We start from the raw sequence: 19,496 nt of genomic DNA, 5'->3' as shown, positions 1-19,496 counted from the left end.
GACTATGATAAAAATGTTGAATTAAAATGCTTCTCCCTGCCTTTATGCCCCATCTGTTTGGCACTGGTTGCAATGCTTCCGTTGAAAATGGGCTGGGGAACTATTGCAATTGGCATTCCTTTCACCCCCCCCCCTTTCATTTTCCCACAACTGTCTCTGTGTTGAAAAGTAGGGTGTCAATAGGATACCTGCTCTCTCACTGACCTGGCAGATACGGCTCAGACGCGCTTCTCTCCTGGTTGTGGGATTCCCACAAATAAAGGGATGGGCAGACTTCAGACTTGGGAGATTTGCTTTCATTTCTAATCCGAATGCTGAGATCCAGAAATGGACCCAGGTGCGAAATACAAGCTTATGCAGGGAAGCCCCTGAAATCTGCCCCTCACTCAGACTGGACTGACTCCTCCTGCAGACATTCAGGGTCAACACAGGAAGGTCTGAAGAGAAGCTACAACATAGAGAGGAACTTTGCAGGAAGGGCTTTCAAGCACATCTCTGAAGGGACCCTTAATAAGATTTCACATTCTGAGTGAACAGTGTGTTGGACTTGGGATGGCAAGGCCCAGGTTCAAATCCCCTTTGACCATAAACTTTAATGTGTCTCCTTTTTCTAAGTCTCTCAGCTCAGCGTCTTCTACCTCACAGGGTTTCTTGGAGGATAAAACAGATGTTATAAACAAAAACTGCTCCTTTTCCCTTATGGGGTACATAAGAGCCCATATAGAGTCCTTAAGTAGGCTCTCTATCAGTAGGAGAAAATAACAGAGGCCAACTAGAGAATATTGAGAAGCAAAGCAGCTTGTAAGCATGATCTTTATTAAACTGCTGCAACAGGGTCCCCACTCACCACACGCAGGAGGGAGGAGAACCCAGAACAATGGTGCGCAAGCCCTTATATAGACCGGGGTCTAACCGGCCCATGGTGACCTCTGCCGCCCCCCGCTGCCCACTCTTAATGGCGCGTCACAGGGCCCAAATTCTGGGTCGATGGCACCTGTGTGCCGGAAATAGTGTGTGCGCATGCGTGCTCCAACCCAGAAGAGTGTGTGTGTGCGCACACTCCAGCCCATTCTCTGATGGACGGAGCGTGGACTGGCCCATCGTCTGATAAGCTTGCCAACCCGATATAAACTTTTGAAATTGTCCACCCTGCAGCTCAAGAACACCCCCCAAAAAACATCATACATACATCACAGAAAGAGGCAGTCCCCAGAGGAAATACATGGGGGGGCGGTCGGTCTACTACAGAAATCCTGTCTGCCAGGATACCTGATAACGGTCACTGGTTGCTCTGTTCTCTCCTCAAAAAGTCTGACAGCGGCTCTTCATTGTCAGAGGAGATTTTGTTACATCGAGGCCAGAAACCTATGTGGGGGTTACATTTCTGGGGTTAGCATGCAAAGGCTATATAGCGTAAGTCAGGAAGACCCCCGAAAATGCCCCCCAAGCAACCATCCCACTTGTTCGAAGCCAGAGATCTTGAGAGCTTTATGCAACTTTTCTGGAGTCTGGTGAGAAGGTGGACTTAGAAACTCTTTCCCCCACTGCAAAAGTCCCTCCCCCAACCATTGCCTTCTGGGCTCTGGAGACTCTTGTGAGATCTCACACAGTCCCTTCCAACAGCCCCCCCCCCCAGTCTCTTGCCGTCTTTCTATTTATTAATTCGTGTTTTGAGGAATGGCTTCAGGCTGAGATCACGCAAGTTAGTTGGGAGTGAGTTTTTTGCCAACTAATCAACTAGCAAACAGGTCTCTTTGGATATGGAGATTTTGCTGAATTGCTACATAAGCTTCCCTGAGGAGTAGCAAAAAAAGGGATTTTGGAACTTCCATCTCCCTGGCCAGAGGAGGCTTTGGGGAAGGAAAGGGAATCTGAGAGCAGGATTGAGGCTGAGGAAGGTTTAAATGATACCAGTGCATAATTTTATTCATAAAAGATGGTATTCTCTCCAGAAATCTTAAGTTGGAGGATGAAGAGAGAACTATATCAAAATAGGAACGTGTGTGTGTGTGGGGGGGGGGGGTTGCTGTTATTTCCTAAATCATTTTCTTGCTTCTTTCCTCCTTTTGCACCTCCTTTGCCGATTCCCAAGGGAGAGAAAACAGGCAAGTTTGGGGACTGACAGGGGAGCCAATCAATCAGTGTCATTTACAAAGCTGGCCTGAGAAGGGAGAGTTGCATCATGACTGACACAAGGGATGGCCAATCACAGTTCTGCAAATATGGTTTCTCAAGTGCCTGTCAGCTCAGTCCTGGAGACTGAATGTGCCATGATGGAAATGAATATACGCTTGCCTGTCTCCACCCTCAGTCAAGAGAGTCTCAGGTTCCCTTCCTCACTCACATAAAAGAAGGGCTGGAGGGTCTCTCCTGAGAAGGAGGCTTCTGAGAATGAGTAGAGGAGGGCTGCTGTATCTGCATCGTAAAAGGACACCCGTCCCCCTTCACAGTTCAGGGCCACTCGGATCCTCTTGGGCTCCCCACCCAGAATTGAAACAGGGGGCCCATTGCGGCTGGAGACCCTGTATTGACGACCCCACTTCCCTATGCGCCAGATCCCTTCCTCAGGGCCAGCGGTGAGCTCGCCTTTCCTCTTCACAGACTCTCTGGCCACCCCCACGGCCCATTTCTCCTCGCTCCCCACAGCGACTTCCCAGAAATGTCTGCCTTCCTTGAATGCTTCACGTCCCAGCACATAGCCATGTGTGTCAAATCTCTCAGGGTTGTCTGGCAGGTCTTGACGCACTTCTCTGCGTCTCACACTTTTTCGATCCGCAGACAGGATGAGGAGGGGATGTGCTGTGTCTGGATCCAAATTTACGTTTTCTGTGGGGGCAGATGAGGAAAGAGAAACGAAACGATGTCAACTGGGACGCTGACTTTTCTTTAGGCACATGACAGAAATAGCATCCCTTCTGAAATGAACAGGGACTCCATGGCTCTGCACTGGAGACAGGGATGTTCATCAAGTTCTTAATAATGATTCTTGAAACATTTGCAGTTCTTTCCCTACCCCTACGGTTGTGAGTCTTTCCCTTCCCCTACGGTTTCCACTTAATTTTAATCTGATTTTAAATGTGATTTTGAACTGACAGGTCAGGTAAAACTGGCAGCAGGTGCTCTCACCCTCCTTGTAAGCACCATTCAAGTTTCAGTTATATATTTAAATATGCTATACTCCATCCTTCCAGATAGATTATAAAAAGAAGAAAAATACCCAAAAAGGTACTTCTGGGCTCTGATTGACACTCCCTGTCTAAAATGTCCTGCTTGGGATTCTTAACATGAGCGGTCAAGCAAGAACAAACATGATTATCTCTTGTGTTTGGTTAGAGCAATGCAGAAAATGGATAGGTCTGTCCTTTAAATTGGCATCTATTACACAGTTGACATGAATGTCTTCCTTTCGCTATGACTTGTTTTAATGCATTTATTGTTGCAATCCCAAGATAAGAGGCCTTTATTAAAGCCAAACCCAGTAAAACCTAGGAAGTGCCATTTCCACCTGTCACCTTCAATGCAAAGACCCCATCCTGGCTCCCCAGACCTGATTGGCTGTATGACGCACATTTATGGAGTGGAAGCATCATGAGAAATTCATTTAAAAATTGGTCATTTAATGTGTCAACATGAATAGAAGTTATAAGTATTGCAGCTGTTGTATAAGGGATTATGATTATGACTGGAATGTAATTGAAATCAATAAGATTTTGGAACACAAAAATAAAGAAAATTATCAATTCTAGCACCTTAAATAAGTTATATAATTTGGTATTTGAATGATTTACATTAGAATTGTATTATAAATTTGTATTGTTATAATGAGGCTATTATTATAATTGAAAATTAAAAAGAAAATTGGTCAGGCTGATGGACATTGGAAAGACGATCTGCTCTGCAGTCCTTCCCCCCCCCCCTCCTGCCACGTTAAGGAAAGTAAGTCAAGCGATTTCTTTTTAAAGACACACTTTTGTACAGAGGCCTTTGGAAATTAAACGTGATGTTGGATGTTGCCAGTGCTATTAGTCAATTTTTTTCTGTGAAACGTAATGGGTTTTTCTAGTTCATTCTTGTATTTATAAGCCTTTATGCATTTTACTCACTGCTGGAATATTTAAAATTATATTCTAGGGTTCTTTTAGACAGGTAATAGTTTCCTTTATGCTGCCATCTGCTGCACCATTTCCAGCTCTTACAACTCCCTTTTTGTGGTGTCCAGGATCAGGCCAGACTGGACTTCTGTCTTCCCACTGAGCCTTTCTCCCCGGTCTGTGGTGTAATTCTGCCCTGCTCTTTTAAGTTTACTTAAGTTTCTCTTGTTTTAGCAGAGAAGTCATGTCTCCCCTCCAATACAAAAGCTGAGGGAAGACCCCCAATCTTGCAGCGACGCCGGACCCCTGGAGTTCACACTCAGGCAGCCCCCAGCTCTCTCCACTGACACCAGAACCCATTCAGCCTCTAGCCCCCAAAGGTTGTTGCAGCCATTTTCTGAGCTATTTGTGTTCATGCATTTCCCACTCTTACATAAAAGGGGTGGGGATCTTGTATGGCTCAAAGGGATATTTCCCCCTCATGTGCCGGGAGCCTTTGGCTTCACACCACCCCTGTGTCTTATTGAGATTGGGCACAGAAAAGCCAGCCATCCTGGGCTGGGGGCTTCCTAAGAGTCTGCAGGATCAGGCCAAGAGCCCCTCTAGCCCAGCAAGCTGATCTCACGGAACAGATGCCTCTGGGAAATAAGGGGAAATGAGGCATGGATGGAAGAGCTGCAGTGGCCTGGTCTTTTGAGAATCGGATCCCCTCTCTCCCGAATTTTACCTTGGAAAATGGCTGGGGAAACCGAGCCAGATGGGCAGGGTATAAATAATAAATTATTATTATTAAATGTACCTTTTTGCAGCTGAAGTTCATATTCCACAGTGTCTGGAAGAGAAAAGGGAACAGAGATTTAGCATCACACCATCAACAAACCTGGAATGAACAATATGAGCTCATGAGATTGTAGCCAGGTGTTGTGGACTCCAAGTCCCATCATCCGTAACCACTGGCCACGCCGGCTGGAGATTATGGGAGTTGCCGTTAAAACTATCTGAAACACACCATTACTGGCTATCCCTGCATAACCAGGGCAGGGGTGATGTCAAGGTTCGGGCCTGCCCAAATCTTGGGAGGAGGAGCAAGACCCCCAGAAGATCTCCCCATCAACAACAAGGTCCAGACACCCCTGTTGCAGGACAGGAGGCCTCAACCCCAGACCCCTCTGCTCCTGGCTGGCTCCTGGACAGCCCCCCCTTCCTCCTGCCCCCCTTACATCAATCTCAGGGCCAAAGGAACAGGAGAAATGCCTGAAAAGTGAGATGTGTGAAAGCACCCAAAGTCTGGCTGAGAGATGTGCAGAGGTCAAGTACAACTTTTTACAGACACCACTTGAGGGAGGCTTACATTCCTGGGGATTGTGCATAATCACCCCAGGTCACCCCTCTCATTTTCCTGGCACTGCTAATGACTTGGAGCCTTTCATGAACTATTTCAAACATCCAGTATAAAATATTTTCAGCTCTTCTTTACTACCTCTGAATTTCTTCATGACAGCCCCCAGGAAGGGATTTATATCTCTGAAGTCCCAGATCCTCCACTTCAGGGCAGGAGGAATGTTAGGATATTTCCGTTCCACCTTAAAAGCCACAGGAGGATCCTCTAAGTTCTCCTTCTCCTGAGACCTGGGAGGAGAAGAACAAAGTCAAGCCAACATCCTTCCAATGCAAGGAGCTTTCAGACAAGGCTCATCCTGATGATAAAGGCACCATGGATCTATCATGAAGAATTGAGAGCAGAGTTCTATGGCAAAATGGAGCATCTAGATGACGTGTGGATCTAAAAGCACTGAAGAAGTTGAAGAAAAACTGATACACACCTGCTTCCATAATACATGGGAATAAATATATGAATATGAGTTTGAAGGGAAATAAGCTGATATATGCGTATCATTTTTTTTGAAGAAAGGTGAACAATGGGTCCTTATGCAGAGATTTTAGGATTACACCAGTGAAGCATTCCAAATGATTAAAATTATTAATATTTTGTAGCCCAGTGGTTACATTTAAAGTAGAGAGAACTATTAGAAATTAAAGCTGTGTTTTCTCAGCATGGAAGATTTTCAAAATATGAAGCTATTTGGGGACAAGGCTCTCAGCGGCTGCTCTTCACGATGGCTGAGTCAAAGGCAGTGGTGCCTCTGAAGCACAGCAGGGGAGTGTCCTCTGGGGCCCGGATCCTGCTCGTGGGTTTCACACTGGCATCTGGTTAGTCACTGTGAAAAGAGGATGGTGGGCTAGATGGGCCACTGGGTGGATCCAGTAGGGCCCTTTCTCACGTTCTTATGGCTGAGGAAGAACCTGCAGAAGCCAGAAATACACTGGATATTTAAGGGTAAGTTATAGTGAAGCCCCTTTGGAATGTCTCCCTTTTCTGTATCTATTCCAGAGGAAATGAACCCATCAGGGAAAAGGGAGACGTATGTAATGGAGGGGAAGGAGGAATGGCTTCCTTGCTATGTTATATGATGAGACCAATAACATCAGAATAAGGCACTTACCTCTGTAAGAAGCTTCCAATATCCTGGAAGGAAAGAAATGAAGATGTCAGTGGAGCCATTTCTGCAGTCAGTTATAAATACTAAGCAGCTGAGTGGCAACTGCTGGGGATCACAGGTTTGGAGAGCACTACTGTTTTTTAGGCTTCTCAGAGACCTCTGGTTGGCCAATGAAAAAACACAATGCTAGAATGAAGAGGCCTGTGGTTTGATCTAGAAGGGCCCCTTCTGCGTCCCCAGGAATGACGCCTTTCACCCTTCATGTACTGTTTTCATTCCAGTAACCTTTTTATGTGACTAAGAAACTCTTGTAGCCTGAAGCAGCACACTCCACCCTCTTGCATCAGGATGAGGCCTTACCTGCAGGAGTTCACTCGCTGGTTCCTGAAGCTTCTCCTCCATCTCCCGGATGAGGCTGTCAAGAGAGGAGAGTTCCCTGGAGAGTCTGGCCAGGTGCTCCTCCCCTTTGGCTGCAATCTCCTTCTCCACTTCTGCCATCTGGGCCAGAATACGTTTCTCCTGTTCTTCTAGAAACTGGTGCAGTCGCCTGAACTCAGCCACCATCTTTTCCCTCTCTGCACCTGTTTGTTTCTGCAGCAAAGAGGTTGAAAGAAGAGAACAGTGGGCCAAGATCAGGCATCTAGTCTGCTCTTGAAGGATGAAGAGGCCAGTTAACCAGAATTCCTTGGAAGGCCACTTCTAACATATTCAGCAGAGAAAGAACTCCGTAAAAACTTACAAGCCCACCCGCTCCTTTAAATGGTCTTTCGTGCTCTGTTGGGAGATAGGGCTGTTCAAAAAGAAACCACCTTTTGTATTCCATATTTATTTCCCCCGCAGAAGACCTTAAAAGTGATACCTCAGAGCAGCCTTGCACCCAGATTTTACTGTAACAAAAGAAACAATAATCGACTTTTTCACCTTCAAATAACAATGATGCTTACAAGCAGGTCTTGATTTTCCTTTTCTGCATTTGCTTTAAACACCAGAATTTTCTCTCTCTCCTTCTTTACATTGTCTAGGCAGCTGCTGATCTGATCCTGAAAAGAAAAGGAAATCAAAGTTTGGTTGCTTTTTTCATTCTTGGAGTTCAATATTCATAATAACAGGAAAATTGAGTCATCTGCTTGCTCCCTGCCCCAAAGACTGTGGTCTTTGCCTTCTTCATCCTGGGAGCCTGTGGTGCAGTGGGTCAGTGTGTCTGGCTGTTAACCAGAAGGTTGGTGGTTCGAACCCAACCAGGGATGGCTGTGGGCAGAATTCCTGCATTGCAGGGGGTTGGACTAGATGGCCCTCAGGGTCCCTTCCAACTCCACCATTCTGTGATCCTGCCACCTCCATTGCTCCTCCCTCCAGCCCTTTCCTAAGGGAGCTGCTTCCAGAGGATGAACTGGGGGTGAGTTTCTCCTGCAGGGGGACATTCGGGGCACTGTAATCCCCTGCAAGGAAAAAAGAAATGTTTATTGAATAGAAATTCCGAAGTTTGGTTTTTAGAAGGCTGCACAAAAGCTCCTGCTGGCGAGTGACTCTTTGGCTGCCGGAGGGGAGAATACATTAAAGCGTTTTCTTGCAAGACCCCCTTCTCTGTTGCTATTTCACCCTCATCATCCGCAAACGAAACCCAGAGAGATTTCTCACCTTGTACTCCTGGGACGCCTCCTCCAGAGGAATCACCTCGTGGCTTTTGTGCTCCTTGGACCTGTCACACACCACACAGATGGGGGCTTCTTCCTCCTTGCAGAAGAGCTTCAGGGGCTCCTGGTGCTTCTCGCAGATCTTCCCCTTTCCTTCGGGCTCCTTTTCACCTTGAAGACGGAGTTTTTCCACAACATTTGCCAGCGGCCGATTGGGGATGAGGTTCCTGTGCTGAATGATTTCTCTGCATTGAGGGCAGGAAGCCTCTCCGTCGGATTCCCCCCAGCACCGGATCAGGCAGGATCGGCAGAAGTTGTGCCCGCACTCCGGGATGATCACCGGATCCCTGAAACACTCCAGGCAGATGGGGCAAGTGGCTTCCTCGCACAAATCCTGCACGGGACCCCCAGATGCAGCCATGGCTGCTGCCTCGCCAGGAAGAGAGAGATGCTTTCGTTTTCTTTGCTTTTCGTGCGCGAATGGATGTCTCCGTTTCCTTCCCATGAGGAGATTCCACGGCGGGACTCCCCTTCCGCTCCGCAGACGTGGCCTTAGCAAGGAGATCTGGGGTTCTGCTTCCCCCACCCAGGAAATTCAAGCAGGAAAATTCAGGATCTCGGCTGCCTTAGAGACGTGAATTGCAGTAGAAACTTTGCTAGTAACTCAAGGAGCCACGTGCTTAGGAGAGGCAGAGAAGACCGCTCCCCTTCCGGAGGGGGGGGGGCGGAGTTGCAGGTGGGAACTGTCTGTGGGCGGAGGGATGTCGCCCACCTCATTGGTACTCCTAGCCGCGTCACTCCCCCCGGCTGGCCAATCGGAGTGGCCGGGGGGCGTGGCTGCCTGTCGTTTAAACAGGGATTTAAATTAACATGAACCATGGAAGTTTTTTACAGTATTTTTTATCTTTTGGTGTGAGGGAAGTGTTTTCTCTCTTTTTTACTTGTCATTTTTAAAAATCTTTATATACTGCTAAAGTATTATTGCTTGGTGGCTGATACATATTCCTCATGAAAACAGAGAACACATGGCTTTTTTGGGGGGGAATTTCAGTGTTGATGCTCTGAGCATTTGTCTCTGATGTTTCATTTGATCCATGCTGAAGTGAGGGTTCTCCTCTTAATCTGGTGTGCACTTGGCGATATGCATCAGGCCAGCAACCTGTTGGGACAGCCCCACGGTTGTCACGGCAGACATGAATTCCTGAGCCGCCACCCCCAGAGCCAGTCGCCTCAACATGGAGGTTGAAGCCCCCCAGATGCAGCCGTCTGGGAGCCCCCAACTCTGCCCCCAAGACTGGCTCTGCCACTCAGGCAGGGAGACTGCTGAGGAGCGAGGCGGGCAGTAAACCAGCAGAATCCCAAATCTGTCCCGATTACTCAGTGCCAGGATCAAACACTCTAGATCCCATTCAGCTGGAGAGAGAAAGAGAATCTCTATACAGTGGTAACCTGCCCTTACGGGCCAGTCTTGACAGACTCTAGGGTTGTGCGCCCATCTCACTCAAGAGGCCGGGGGCCTCAGGTTACATACACTTCAGGTTACAGACTCCGCTAACCCAGAAATAGGGACGTGGGTGGCGCTGTGGGTTAAACCACAGAGCCTAGGACTTGCCAATCAGAAGGTTGGCGGTTCGAATCCCCGCGACGGGGTGAGCTCCCGTTGCTCGGTCCCTGCTCCTGCCAACCTAGCAGTTCGAAAGCACGACAAAATGCAAGTAGATAAATAGGTACCGCTCCGGCGGGAAGGTAAACGGCGTTTCGGGGCGCTGCTCTGGTTCGCCAGAAGCGGCTTAGTCATGCTGGCCACATGACCCGGAAGCTGTACGCCGCCTCCCTCGGCCAGTAAAGTGAGATGAGTGTCGCAACCGCAGAGTCGGTCATGACTGGACCTAATGGTCAGGGGTCCCTTTACCTTTACCTTAACCCAGAAATATTACCTCAGGTTAAGAGAACAGAACAAATATTACCTCAGGATGAGAAGAGAATTCGTGCTCCAGTGGCGCGGCGGCAGCAAGAGGTCCCATTAGCTAAAGTGGTGCTTCAGGTTAAGAACAGTTTCAGGTTAAGTACGTACCTCCAGAACGAATTAAGTACTTAACCCGAGGTACCACTGTAGACCACAGTACCCCCCCCCCGGCTGGCTCTCAAGTCTGCCCTGACGCTGCACCAACTCCACCATGTTTACCCATAAGGCCTCAGGAATAGACTAGACCAGCCTGCTCATCCACAGTCAAGTCATGGGTGAGAGGAACTTTATTCACAGCCAACCTGGCAGGAACCGCAGCAGAGAGGAGATCAGTTCCTCCAGCTGGAAAGGCTGGCACACAGCACCTTCACCACCTTCCCTCTGTGTGTGCCATTTATCCTTTTTTCCCTGTCTCCCACACCGAACTTCCCTTTGAACAGGGCAGGACATCCGTGGAGTTGGAGATGTCCAGTCCGGGGCTGAGGAAAGGGCAGAAATGTCACAGGGGACAGAGCACAGCATCCTGCTCAATGAAACCTCCTGGTGCAGAGGCAGTCTACCTCTGAATCAGCAGAAGCTGTGGAGGTGAACAACAGGAAAGGGCTTTTGGTCTCACAATTCCTTCGTCTCACCAACTTTAAAAGGGTGTTTAAGCCAGTGGCCAAAACCATGTGTGTGAAGAAGGCCTTTCTCTAGGCAATCACCAAAACCTGTGAGCTAATCCTTTTTATCTCCAGGAAATAGAGGGCACTCATATGTCTACTTAAGAGTAAGTTAAAAGGGACTTATCCCAGGACACAGGGCTGTAGGCTCAATTTCCTCTTTGCTCCACAGAGCTCAGAAGAGAAAAGAAAGATGTGATGTCTCCACTTCTTCCAAATTGAGAATTGCCATTCAGGTGACTATGATAAAAATGTGGAATTAAAACGCCTCTCCCTGTTTTTATGCCCCATCTGTTTGGCACTGGTTGCAATGCTTCTGTTGAAAATGGGGTGGGGAACTATTGCAATTGGCATTCTTTGAGTTTCCCCCCTTCCATTTGCCCACAACTGTCTGTGTTGAAAAGTAGGGTGTCAATAGGATACCTGCTCTCTCACTGACCTGGCAGATACGGCTCAGACTCACTTCTCTCCTGGTGGTGGGATTCCCCCAAATAAAGGGATGGGCAGACTTCAGACTTGGGGGATTTGCTTTCATTTTTAATCCGAATGTGGAGATCCAGAAATGGACCCAGGTGCAAAATACGAGCTTATGCAGGGAAGCCCCTGAAATGTGCCCCTCACCCAAACTGGATTGACTCCTCCTGCAGACATTCATGGTAAACACAGGAAGGTCTGAAGAGGAGCTACAACATAGAGAGGAGCTTTGCAGGGAGGGCTTTCAAACACATCCCTGAAGGGACCCTTGTTAAGATTTCAAATTCTGAGTACCCAGACTTGGGATGACAAGGCCCAGGTTCAAATCCCTTTTGACCATAAACTTGAACGTTTCTCCTTTTTCTAAGTCTCTCAGCTCAGCCTCTTCTACCTCATAGGGTTTCTCTGAGGATAAAATAGAATATCACCCTAAAATCCCTGGAGGAAGTGTCACGTGGAACAAAGGAGCAACAAGAAGTACAATCTTTAATAGAATCAAACATGTTAGCACATGAAACATATCCCCAAATTCTTTCAGGCCCGTTATACAAAAATATAAGAAGAGATCTGACTGCTCACTACAAATCATCTTGGAGAAAATAATTGTATACATGGGAATTGACCCCCCCCCCAAATCTTCCAGATTGTCACTGTTCTCTCTTCAGAACTTCTGACAGAGGCTCTTCACTGTCGGAGGGGATTTTGTTACATCGAGGCCCAAAACCTACGTGGGGGTTACATTTGTGGGGTCAGCATGCAAAGGGAATATAGTGCAAGTCAGGAAGACCCCCCAAAATCCCCCCACTTATCTGAAGCCAGAGATCTTGACCTTTCTGGAGGCCGGTAAGCAAGGTGGACTTAGAAACTCTCTCCCCCCCCACTGCCAAAGGCCCTCCCCCCATTGCTTTCTGGGTTCTGGAGACTCTGGTGAGATATCACATGGTCTCTCACCCTCTCTTTCCATTTATTAATTTGTGTTTTGACGAAGGGCTCCGGGCTGCGATCACACAAGTAAGTTGTGTGTGAGTTTTGGGCCGACTGTACTCAACTAAAAAAACAGGTCTCTGATTTTCCTGAATTGCCATATAAGCTTCCCTGAGTAGCAGCAAAGAAAGGAATTTTGGAACTTCCATCTCCATGACAGTGGAGGCTTGGGGGGAGGAAAAGGAATCTGAGAGCAGGATTGAGGCTGAGGAAGGTTTTAAGTGATGCCTGTGCAGAATTCTGATTTTATTCGGAAAAGATGATGGTATTGTCTCTAGAAATCTCAAGTTGGAGGCTGGAGAGAGAACTGCATTGAAACAGGAATGTGTGTGGGGTTGCTGTTGTTTCCCAAATTATTGTCTTGCTTCTGCCCCCTTTTGCACTTCCTGCACTGACACAAATAGCCAATTCCCAAGGGAGAGAGAACAGGCCAGTTTGGGGATTGACAGGGGACCCAATCAGTGTCATTTACAAAGCTGGCCTGAGAAGGGAGAGTTGCATCATGACTGACACAAGGAATGGCCAATCACAGTTCTGCAAATAAGGTTTCTTCTTAAGTACCTGTCTGCTCAGTCCTGAAGAGACTTAATATGTCATAATGGCAATGATGGACACTTGCCTGTCTGCACCTTCAGTCAAGAGAGGCTCAGGTTCGCTCTCTTGCCCACATAAAAGAAGGGCTGGAGGGTCTCTCCTGAGAAGGAGGCTGCCGGGAATGTGCAGAGGAAGACTGCTGTGTCTGCATCGTAAAAGGACACCCGTCCCCCTTCACAGTTCAGGGTCACTCGGATCCTCTTGGGCTCCTCACTTGGAACAGGGGCCTCAAGGGGGGAGCATAACTTGTACTCACCGTCCCACTTCCCGAAACCCCAGATCCCTTCCATAGCATCAAAAGACACAACACCCTTCCTCTTCACAGACTTTCTGGCCACCCCCACCCCCCACCCCTCCTCTCTTCCCACAATGACCTCCCAGAAACGTCTGCCTGATGTACAACCCTCACATCCCAGCACAAAGCCGTGTGTGTCAAATCTCTCAGGGTTGTCTGGCAGGTCTTGACGCACTTCTCCCTGTCTCACACTCTTTCGATCCTCAGACAGGATGATGAGGGGATGTGCTGTGTCTGGATCCAAAGTTACATTTTCTGTGGGGGCAGATGAGGAAAGAGAAGAGAAACGATGTCAACGGGGAAGCTGACTCTTTTTTAGGCACATGACAGAAATAGCATCCCCTCTGAAATGAACAGGGACTCCATGGCTCTGCATTTGAGACACGGATGTTCATCAAGTTCTTAATAATGGTTCTTGAAACATCTGCAGTTCTTTCCTTACCCCTACAGTTGTGATTCGTGGGTTTCCACTTAATTTTATTTTGATTTCAAATGTGATTTTGAACTGTATTTTAACCAATCATTTGATTATGTGTTTTTAATGTATTCTATTTGGTGTTAGCCACCCTGAGCCCAATGTTGGCTGAGGATGGCGGGGTATAAATAAAAAAATTTATTATTATTGTTGTTGTTGTTGTTGTTGTTGTTGTTGTTGTTGTTGTTGTTGTTTCCAAGGGTATGAAGTACTTAACACACATTATCTACATAGAACCCTTCCCCCATCTTGCAGGGAAGCCGGACCCCTGGAGTTCACACTCAGGCAGCCCCCAGCTCCCTCCACTGACACCAGAACCCATTCAACTTCTCACCCCCAAAGGTTGTTGCAGCCATTTTCTGAGCTATTTGTGTTCATGCATTTCCCACTCTTACATAAAAGGGGTGGGGACCCTGTATGGCTCAAAGGGATATTTCCCCCTCATGTGCCGGGAGCCTTTGGCTTCACACCACCCCTGTGTCTTATGGAGATTCGGCACAGAAAAGCCAGGCATCCTGGGCTGGGGGCTTCCTAAGAGTCTGCAGGATCAGGCCAAGAGCCCCTCTAGCCCAGCATGCTGCTCTCACAGAACAGATGCCTCTGGGAAATAAGGGGAAATAAGGCATGGAAGGAAGAGCTGCAGTGGCCTGATCTTTTGAGAAGCACATCCCATTTCTCCTGAATTTGTGCCTGGGGAAATAGCTGGGATAACCCAGCCAGATGGGCAGGGTATAAATAATAAATTATTATTATGATTAAAAGTACCTTTTTGCAGCTGAAGTCCATATTCCACAGTGTCTGGAAGTGAAAAGGGAACAGAGATTTAGCATCACACTATCATTCAGATAGGGACGCGGGTGGCGCTGTGGGTAAAACCTCAGCACCTAGGACTTGCCGATCGCATGGTTGGCGGTTCAAATCCCCGCGGCGGGGTGAGCTCCCGTCTTTCGGTCCCAGCTCCTGCCCACCTAGCAGTTCGAAAGCACAATTAAGTGCAAGTAGATAAATAGGTACCGCTTTCTAGCGGGAAAGTAAACGGCGTTCCGTGTGCTGCTCTGGTGCCGGTTCGCCGGAGCAGCTTCGTCACGCTGGCCACGTGACCCGGAAGTGTCTGCGGACAGCGCTGGCTCCCGGCCTATAGAGTGAGATGAGCGCACAACCCTAGAGTCTGTCAAGACTGGCCCGTACGGGCAGGGGTACCTTTACCTTTACTTATCATTCAGATAACAAACCTGGCAACAATAATATGAATTCATGAGCTTGTAGCCAGGTGTTGTGGACTACAAGTCCCATCATCCCTAACCACTGACCACGCCAGCTGGAGATTATGGGAGCTGGCCATACTGGCTATCCCTGCATAACCAGGGCAGGGGTGATGTCATGGTTCAGACCTGCCCAAATCTTGGGAGGAAGAGCAGGACCCCCAGAAGATCTCCCCATCTGCAACAAGATCCAGACACCCCTGTTGCAGTACGGGAAGCCTCAACCCCAGGCCCCTCTGCTCCTGGCTGCCTCTTGGGCAGCCTCCCTCCTTCCCTCCTTCTGCCCCACTTACATCAATCTCAGGGGCAAAGGAACAGAGGAGATGCCCCAAAAGCTGTAGGTGAGGCTACCTGGGAAATGGGTGAGATGCGTGAAAACACCCAAAGCGTGGCTGAAAGATGGGAAGAGGTCAAGGACAATTTTTTACAGAGAACTCAGAACTTAAGGGAGGGTTACATTCCTGGAGATTGTATATAAAGGCAAATTGAGCAAAGTCAGAACGACCCCCGGATTCACCCCTGCCATCTGAGATCCCAAGACGGCCCCATGAGATTTCGCAGGAGCCTTTCAGAGCCCAGTAAGGTCTTTAAAGTGATTTGAGTGGTGGCTAAATGCTTCGTGGCAAGAGCTTTCAAGCCCTTTACCTTGCTGACTGGAATCTGGGAGGCTCCCCCAAGATCTCGCAAGAGCTTCCAGAGCCCAGCAAGAAGGGTTTATCCTCCTCTTTCAATTGCATAAGAAAAATCATTTGTGAATCATCTACATAGGAAAGTGTGGCTTCTAGATATTGAAAGAGAATAAATCTTCCATTTTCCGGGCACTGCTAATGACCTGGAGCATTTCATGAGCAATTTTAAATGTCCAGTATAAAATATTTTCAGCCCTTCTTTACTACCTCTGAACTGCTTCATGACTCCCTCCAGGAAGGGATTTATATCTCCGAAGTCCCAGATCCTCCACTTCAGGGCAGGAGGAAAAGCCACAGGAGGATCCTCTAAGTTCTCCTTCTCCTGAGACCTGGGAGGAGAAGAACAAAGTCAAGCCAACATCCTTCCAATGCAAGGAGCTTTCTGACAAGGCAGGTGTCTCATTCTGATGATAAAGGCATGATGGATATATAGACTTGGGAGCAGGGTTTTCCTACGGCAAGAATGAGCATTTTGTTGACGTGTGGATCTAGAGAGCACCCAACGAGTTGAAGGAAAACTAAAATATACTGAAGAAAACAGGAATATGAGATTGAAGGTAAAGAAGCTGATATATGCAAAAAAAAATTGAAGAAAAGTGAGCAATACTGGGCCTTAATGAGGAGAACAAAATAGATTTGGTATATGCATTTCTGAATTATAAGGAAGTGCTTTTGCCATTAACATTACAGTTGTACCTCAGTTTATGAACTATTAATGAACTATTCGGTTTACCAACTCCGCAAAAATGGAAGCAGTGTTCCAGTTTGTGAACTTTACCTTGGTTTATGAACAGAAGCTGAACGGTGGAAGGGCACTGGCGGTGGGAGACCTCATTAGGGAAAGCGTGCCTTGGTTTAAGAACAGATTTGGTTTAAGAACAGACTTCAGGAACGGATTAAGTTCATAAACCAAGGTACTACTGTATAAATGTATTTTAGCACTGTGGTTACATTGAGAAATGGGGAAAATATTGGAAATAAAAGCAATATTTTCTAAACATGGCAGATTTTCAAAAAAAATTTTTGAAGTTGTCTGGAGGACAAGGTTCTCAAGAGGCTACTCTTCACCATGGCTGGCTCAAAGGCAATGGTGCCTCTGAACTCCAGTTCCTGAAGCCACAGGAGGGGAGTGTCCTCTGGGTCCCGGATCCTGCTCGTGGGTTTCACACTGGCATCTGGTTAGTCACTGTGAAAACAGGATGCTGGACTAGATGGGCCACTGGGCGGATCCAGCAGGGCCCTTTCTCACGTTCTTATGGCTGAGGAAGAACCTGCAGAAGCCAGAAATACACTGGATATTTAAGGGTAAGTTATAGTGAAGCCCCTTTGGAACGTCTCCCTTTTCTGTATCTATTGCAGAGGAAATGAACCCATCAGGGAAAAGGGAGAAGTATGTAACGGAGAATGGCTTCCTTCCTATGATTGTAGATGACACTAATAGCTAGGAAAATGTGTCCCTGTTTTTGTCTGTGATCTTGTGGAATGGGTGATGGAGTCCTAAGCTATTTCTACAAGGAGGAACTGGAGAGCGAGTTTCTTACCCGTTAAACAGGAACTTTTGTAGCATCAGAATAAGGCAGGGGTTTTCCGTCACTTACCTCTGCAAGAAGCTTCCAATATCCTGGAAAGAAAGAAAGAAAGAAAGAAAGAAAGAAAGAAAGAAAGAAAGAAAGAAAGAAAGATGTCAGTGGAGCCATTTCTGCAGTCAGTTGTAAATACTAAGCAGCTGAGTGGAAACTGCTGGGGATCACAGGTTTGGAGAGCACTACTGTTTTTTAGGCTTCTCAGAGACCTCTGGTTGGCCAATGAGAGAACATGATGCTGGAATTAAGGGGCCTGTGGTTTGATCTAGCAGGGCCCCTTCTGCATCCCCAGGAATGACGCCTTTCACCCTTCATGTACCAATTCTTTTCCTTGCAGCAGCTTTTTGGGGGGCGGGGGCTAAGACATGTTATCCTCCTGCTTGTACTATGAAGCAGCACACTCCACCCTCTCGCATCAGGATGAGGCCTCACCTGCAGGAATTCACTCGCTGGTTCCTGAAGCTTCTCCTCCATCTCCTGGATGAGGCTGTCAAGAGAGGAGAGTTCCCTGGAGAGTCTGGCCAGGTGCTCCTCCCTTTTGGCTGCAATCTCCTTCTCCACTTCTGCCATCTGGGCCAGAATACGTTTCTCCTGTTCTTCCAGAAACTGGCGCAGTCGCCTGAACTCAGCCACCATCTTTTCCCTCTCTGCAACTGTTTGTTTCTGCAGCAAAGAGGTTAAAAGAAGAGGACAAAGGGCCAACATCAGGCATCTAGTCTGCTCTTGAGGATGAAGAGGCCAGTTATCCCAATTCCTTTTGAAGGCCACTTCTGAACTTTTAGAGAGATTACACCAGTATTCAGCAGGGAAAAAGCTTCATAAACACAAGCCCACCCCCCTCCTTCAAATGGTCTTTCATGTTCTGTGGGAGATGAGGCTGTTCAAAAAGAAACCACTTTCTGTATTTCATATTCATTCCCCCTCCCCCGATATTGATTCTAGACTATAGCATTTTTTCATCTTAAAGCAGTAACAATGGTTCTTACAAGCAGGTCCTGGCTTTCCTTCTCTGTGTTTGCTTTAAATACTAGAATTTTCTCTCTCTCCTTCCTCACATTGTCTAGGCAGCTGCTGATCTGATCCTGAAAAGAAAACAAAGTCCAAGTTGGGCTGCATTACACATTGACAGGCAAGCTGAATCGTATGTTTGCTCCCTGCCCCACATCCCTGGGTCTTTTGCAGAGGTTCCCCTTTTCATCTCAGAGGAGACAGAAATGGGGCTGCCCTATATCAGAGCTGAGAAACATGGGGGGTTTGCTATTTGTCCCCCACACTGAATACACCTCCAACATCTCCCCCCTCCTTTTTATTAAATTAACCCTAGATGTTGCAATCTTTCCTCCCAGCCTGCATTCAGGGGGTCATTGGGCACACTTGAAATCCCTCAAATAGAAAAATGTTGATTGTATAGTTTCAGAAGTTTAGCTTCATCAGGCTGCACAATATCTCTTGCTGGAGGATTCCTTTTGGGCTGCAAGAGGAGAAAATATATTACAACATTTTATATTTATTTTTTATTTTGCAGCTCCGCTTCTCAGCAGCTTTTCCACCCCCAAGTAAGACCCACTGCCTTTTCCCACCTTGTACTCCTGGGACGCCTCCTCCAGAGGAACCACCTCGTGGCTTTTGTGCTCCTTGGATCTGTCACACACGACACAAATGGGGCTTTCATCCTCCTTGCAGAAGAGCTTCAGGGGCTCCTGGTGCTTCTCGCAGACCCTTCCTTTTCCTTCTCCCTCCTTTCCCTCTTTCTCCCCCAGATGAATAAATTTCTTGGCTATTTCCACAAAATTTGCCAGCTGCTGGTTTCTCCTGATGCTGCCTTGCTCCACTGTTTTCCTGCACTGAGGGCAGGAAGCCTCTCCCTCGGATTTCTCCCAGCACTGGATCAGGCAGGATCGGCAGAAGTTGTGCCCGCACTCCGGGATGATCACTGGATCCCTGAAATAATCCAGGCAGATGGGGCAAGTGGCTTCCTCGCAGAGATCCCGGACGGGACCACCAGAAGCAGCCATGGCGGAATCACCGGGAAGAGGGAGCTGGTTTCGTTTTCTCTCTTTTGCGTCAGCAAATGGGAGGGTTTCCTTTCCAGGAAATTCAGATGTGATTACTCAGGATCCCTGCTGCCTTGGAGTTTAAGCAATCATTTCCCTGTGGGAGCTGGTGGAGTTTCTCGTTGTTTTTGATTCCTATCAGCATGTCAGCCTCAGACAACTTTGCAAACTAATGAATGAACTGCCGTCCCCCTCCCCCGCCTTCCTCCATTGACATCTTCTTTCTAGTGAG

General features: G+C 47.6%; 2 protein-coding genes across 3 annotated transcripts; both read right to left on the bottom strand.

Annotated features, from left to right (window-relative positions):
• Positions 1 to 1,750: 1,750 nt before the first annotated feature.
• On the bottom strand, positions 1,751 to 19,284 carry LOC310756900 (E3 ubiquitin-protein ligase TRIM7-like). Of its 2 annotated transcripts, XR_014544989.1 has the most exons (8): positions 18,791 to 19,284; positions 18,197 to 18,292; positions 17,643 to 17,873; positions 17,226 to 17,248; positions 15,835 to 15,956; positions 14,442 to 14,474; positions 12,696 to 13,456; positions 1,751 to 2,072 (listed from the first exon to the last, which is right to left on the bottom strand). XR_014544989.1 is itself a non-coding variant. In XM_083601829.1 (7 exons), exons 1-7 carry the CDS (start codon positions 19,223 to 19,225, stop codon positions 12,948 to 12,950), a joined length of 1,449 nt encoding a protein of 482 aa, XP_083457955.1. In that variant the 5' UTR covers positions 19,226 to 19,284; the 3' UTR covers positions 11,793 to 12,947. The 2 variants fall into 2 exon arrangements, 1 of the variants encoding a protein (XP_083457955.1); XM_083601829.1 differs by lacking the exon at positions 1,751 to 2,072 and having other exon boundaries at positions 11,793 to 13,456.
• LOC310756837 (zinc finger protein RFP-like) lies at positions 2,138 to 8,928 on the bottom strand. Its single transcript, XM_083601678.1, has 7 exons — positions 8,231 to 8,928; positions 7,537 to 7,632; positions 6,953 to 7,183; positions 6,596 to 6,618; positions 5,572 to 5,720; positions 4,891 to 4,923; positions 2,138 to 2,826 (listed from the first exon to the last, which is right to left on the bottom strand). The coding sequence occupies exons 1-7, from the start codon at positions 8,729 to 8,731 to the stop codon at positions 2,312 to 2,314; spliced, it is 1,548 nt and encodes a 515-aa protein (XP_083457804.1). The 5' UTR covers positions 8,732 to 8,928; the 3' UTR covers positions 2,138 to 2,311.
• Positions 19,285 to 19,496: the final 212 nt, after the last annotated feature.

Source organism: Podarcis filfolensis, assembly GCF_964270895.1.
Source record: "Podarcis filfolensis genome assembly, chromosome: 2".
Classification (NCBI taxonomy): Eukaryota; Metazoa; Chordata; class Lepidosauria; order Squamata; family Lacertidae; genus Podarcis; species Podarcis filfolensis.
Note: the sequence above shows the minus strand (reverse complement) of the source record. Positions and strands in the feature narration are given on the sequence as shown.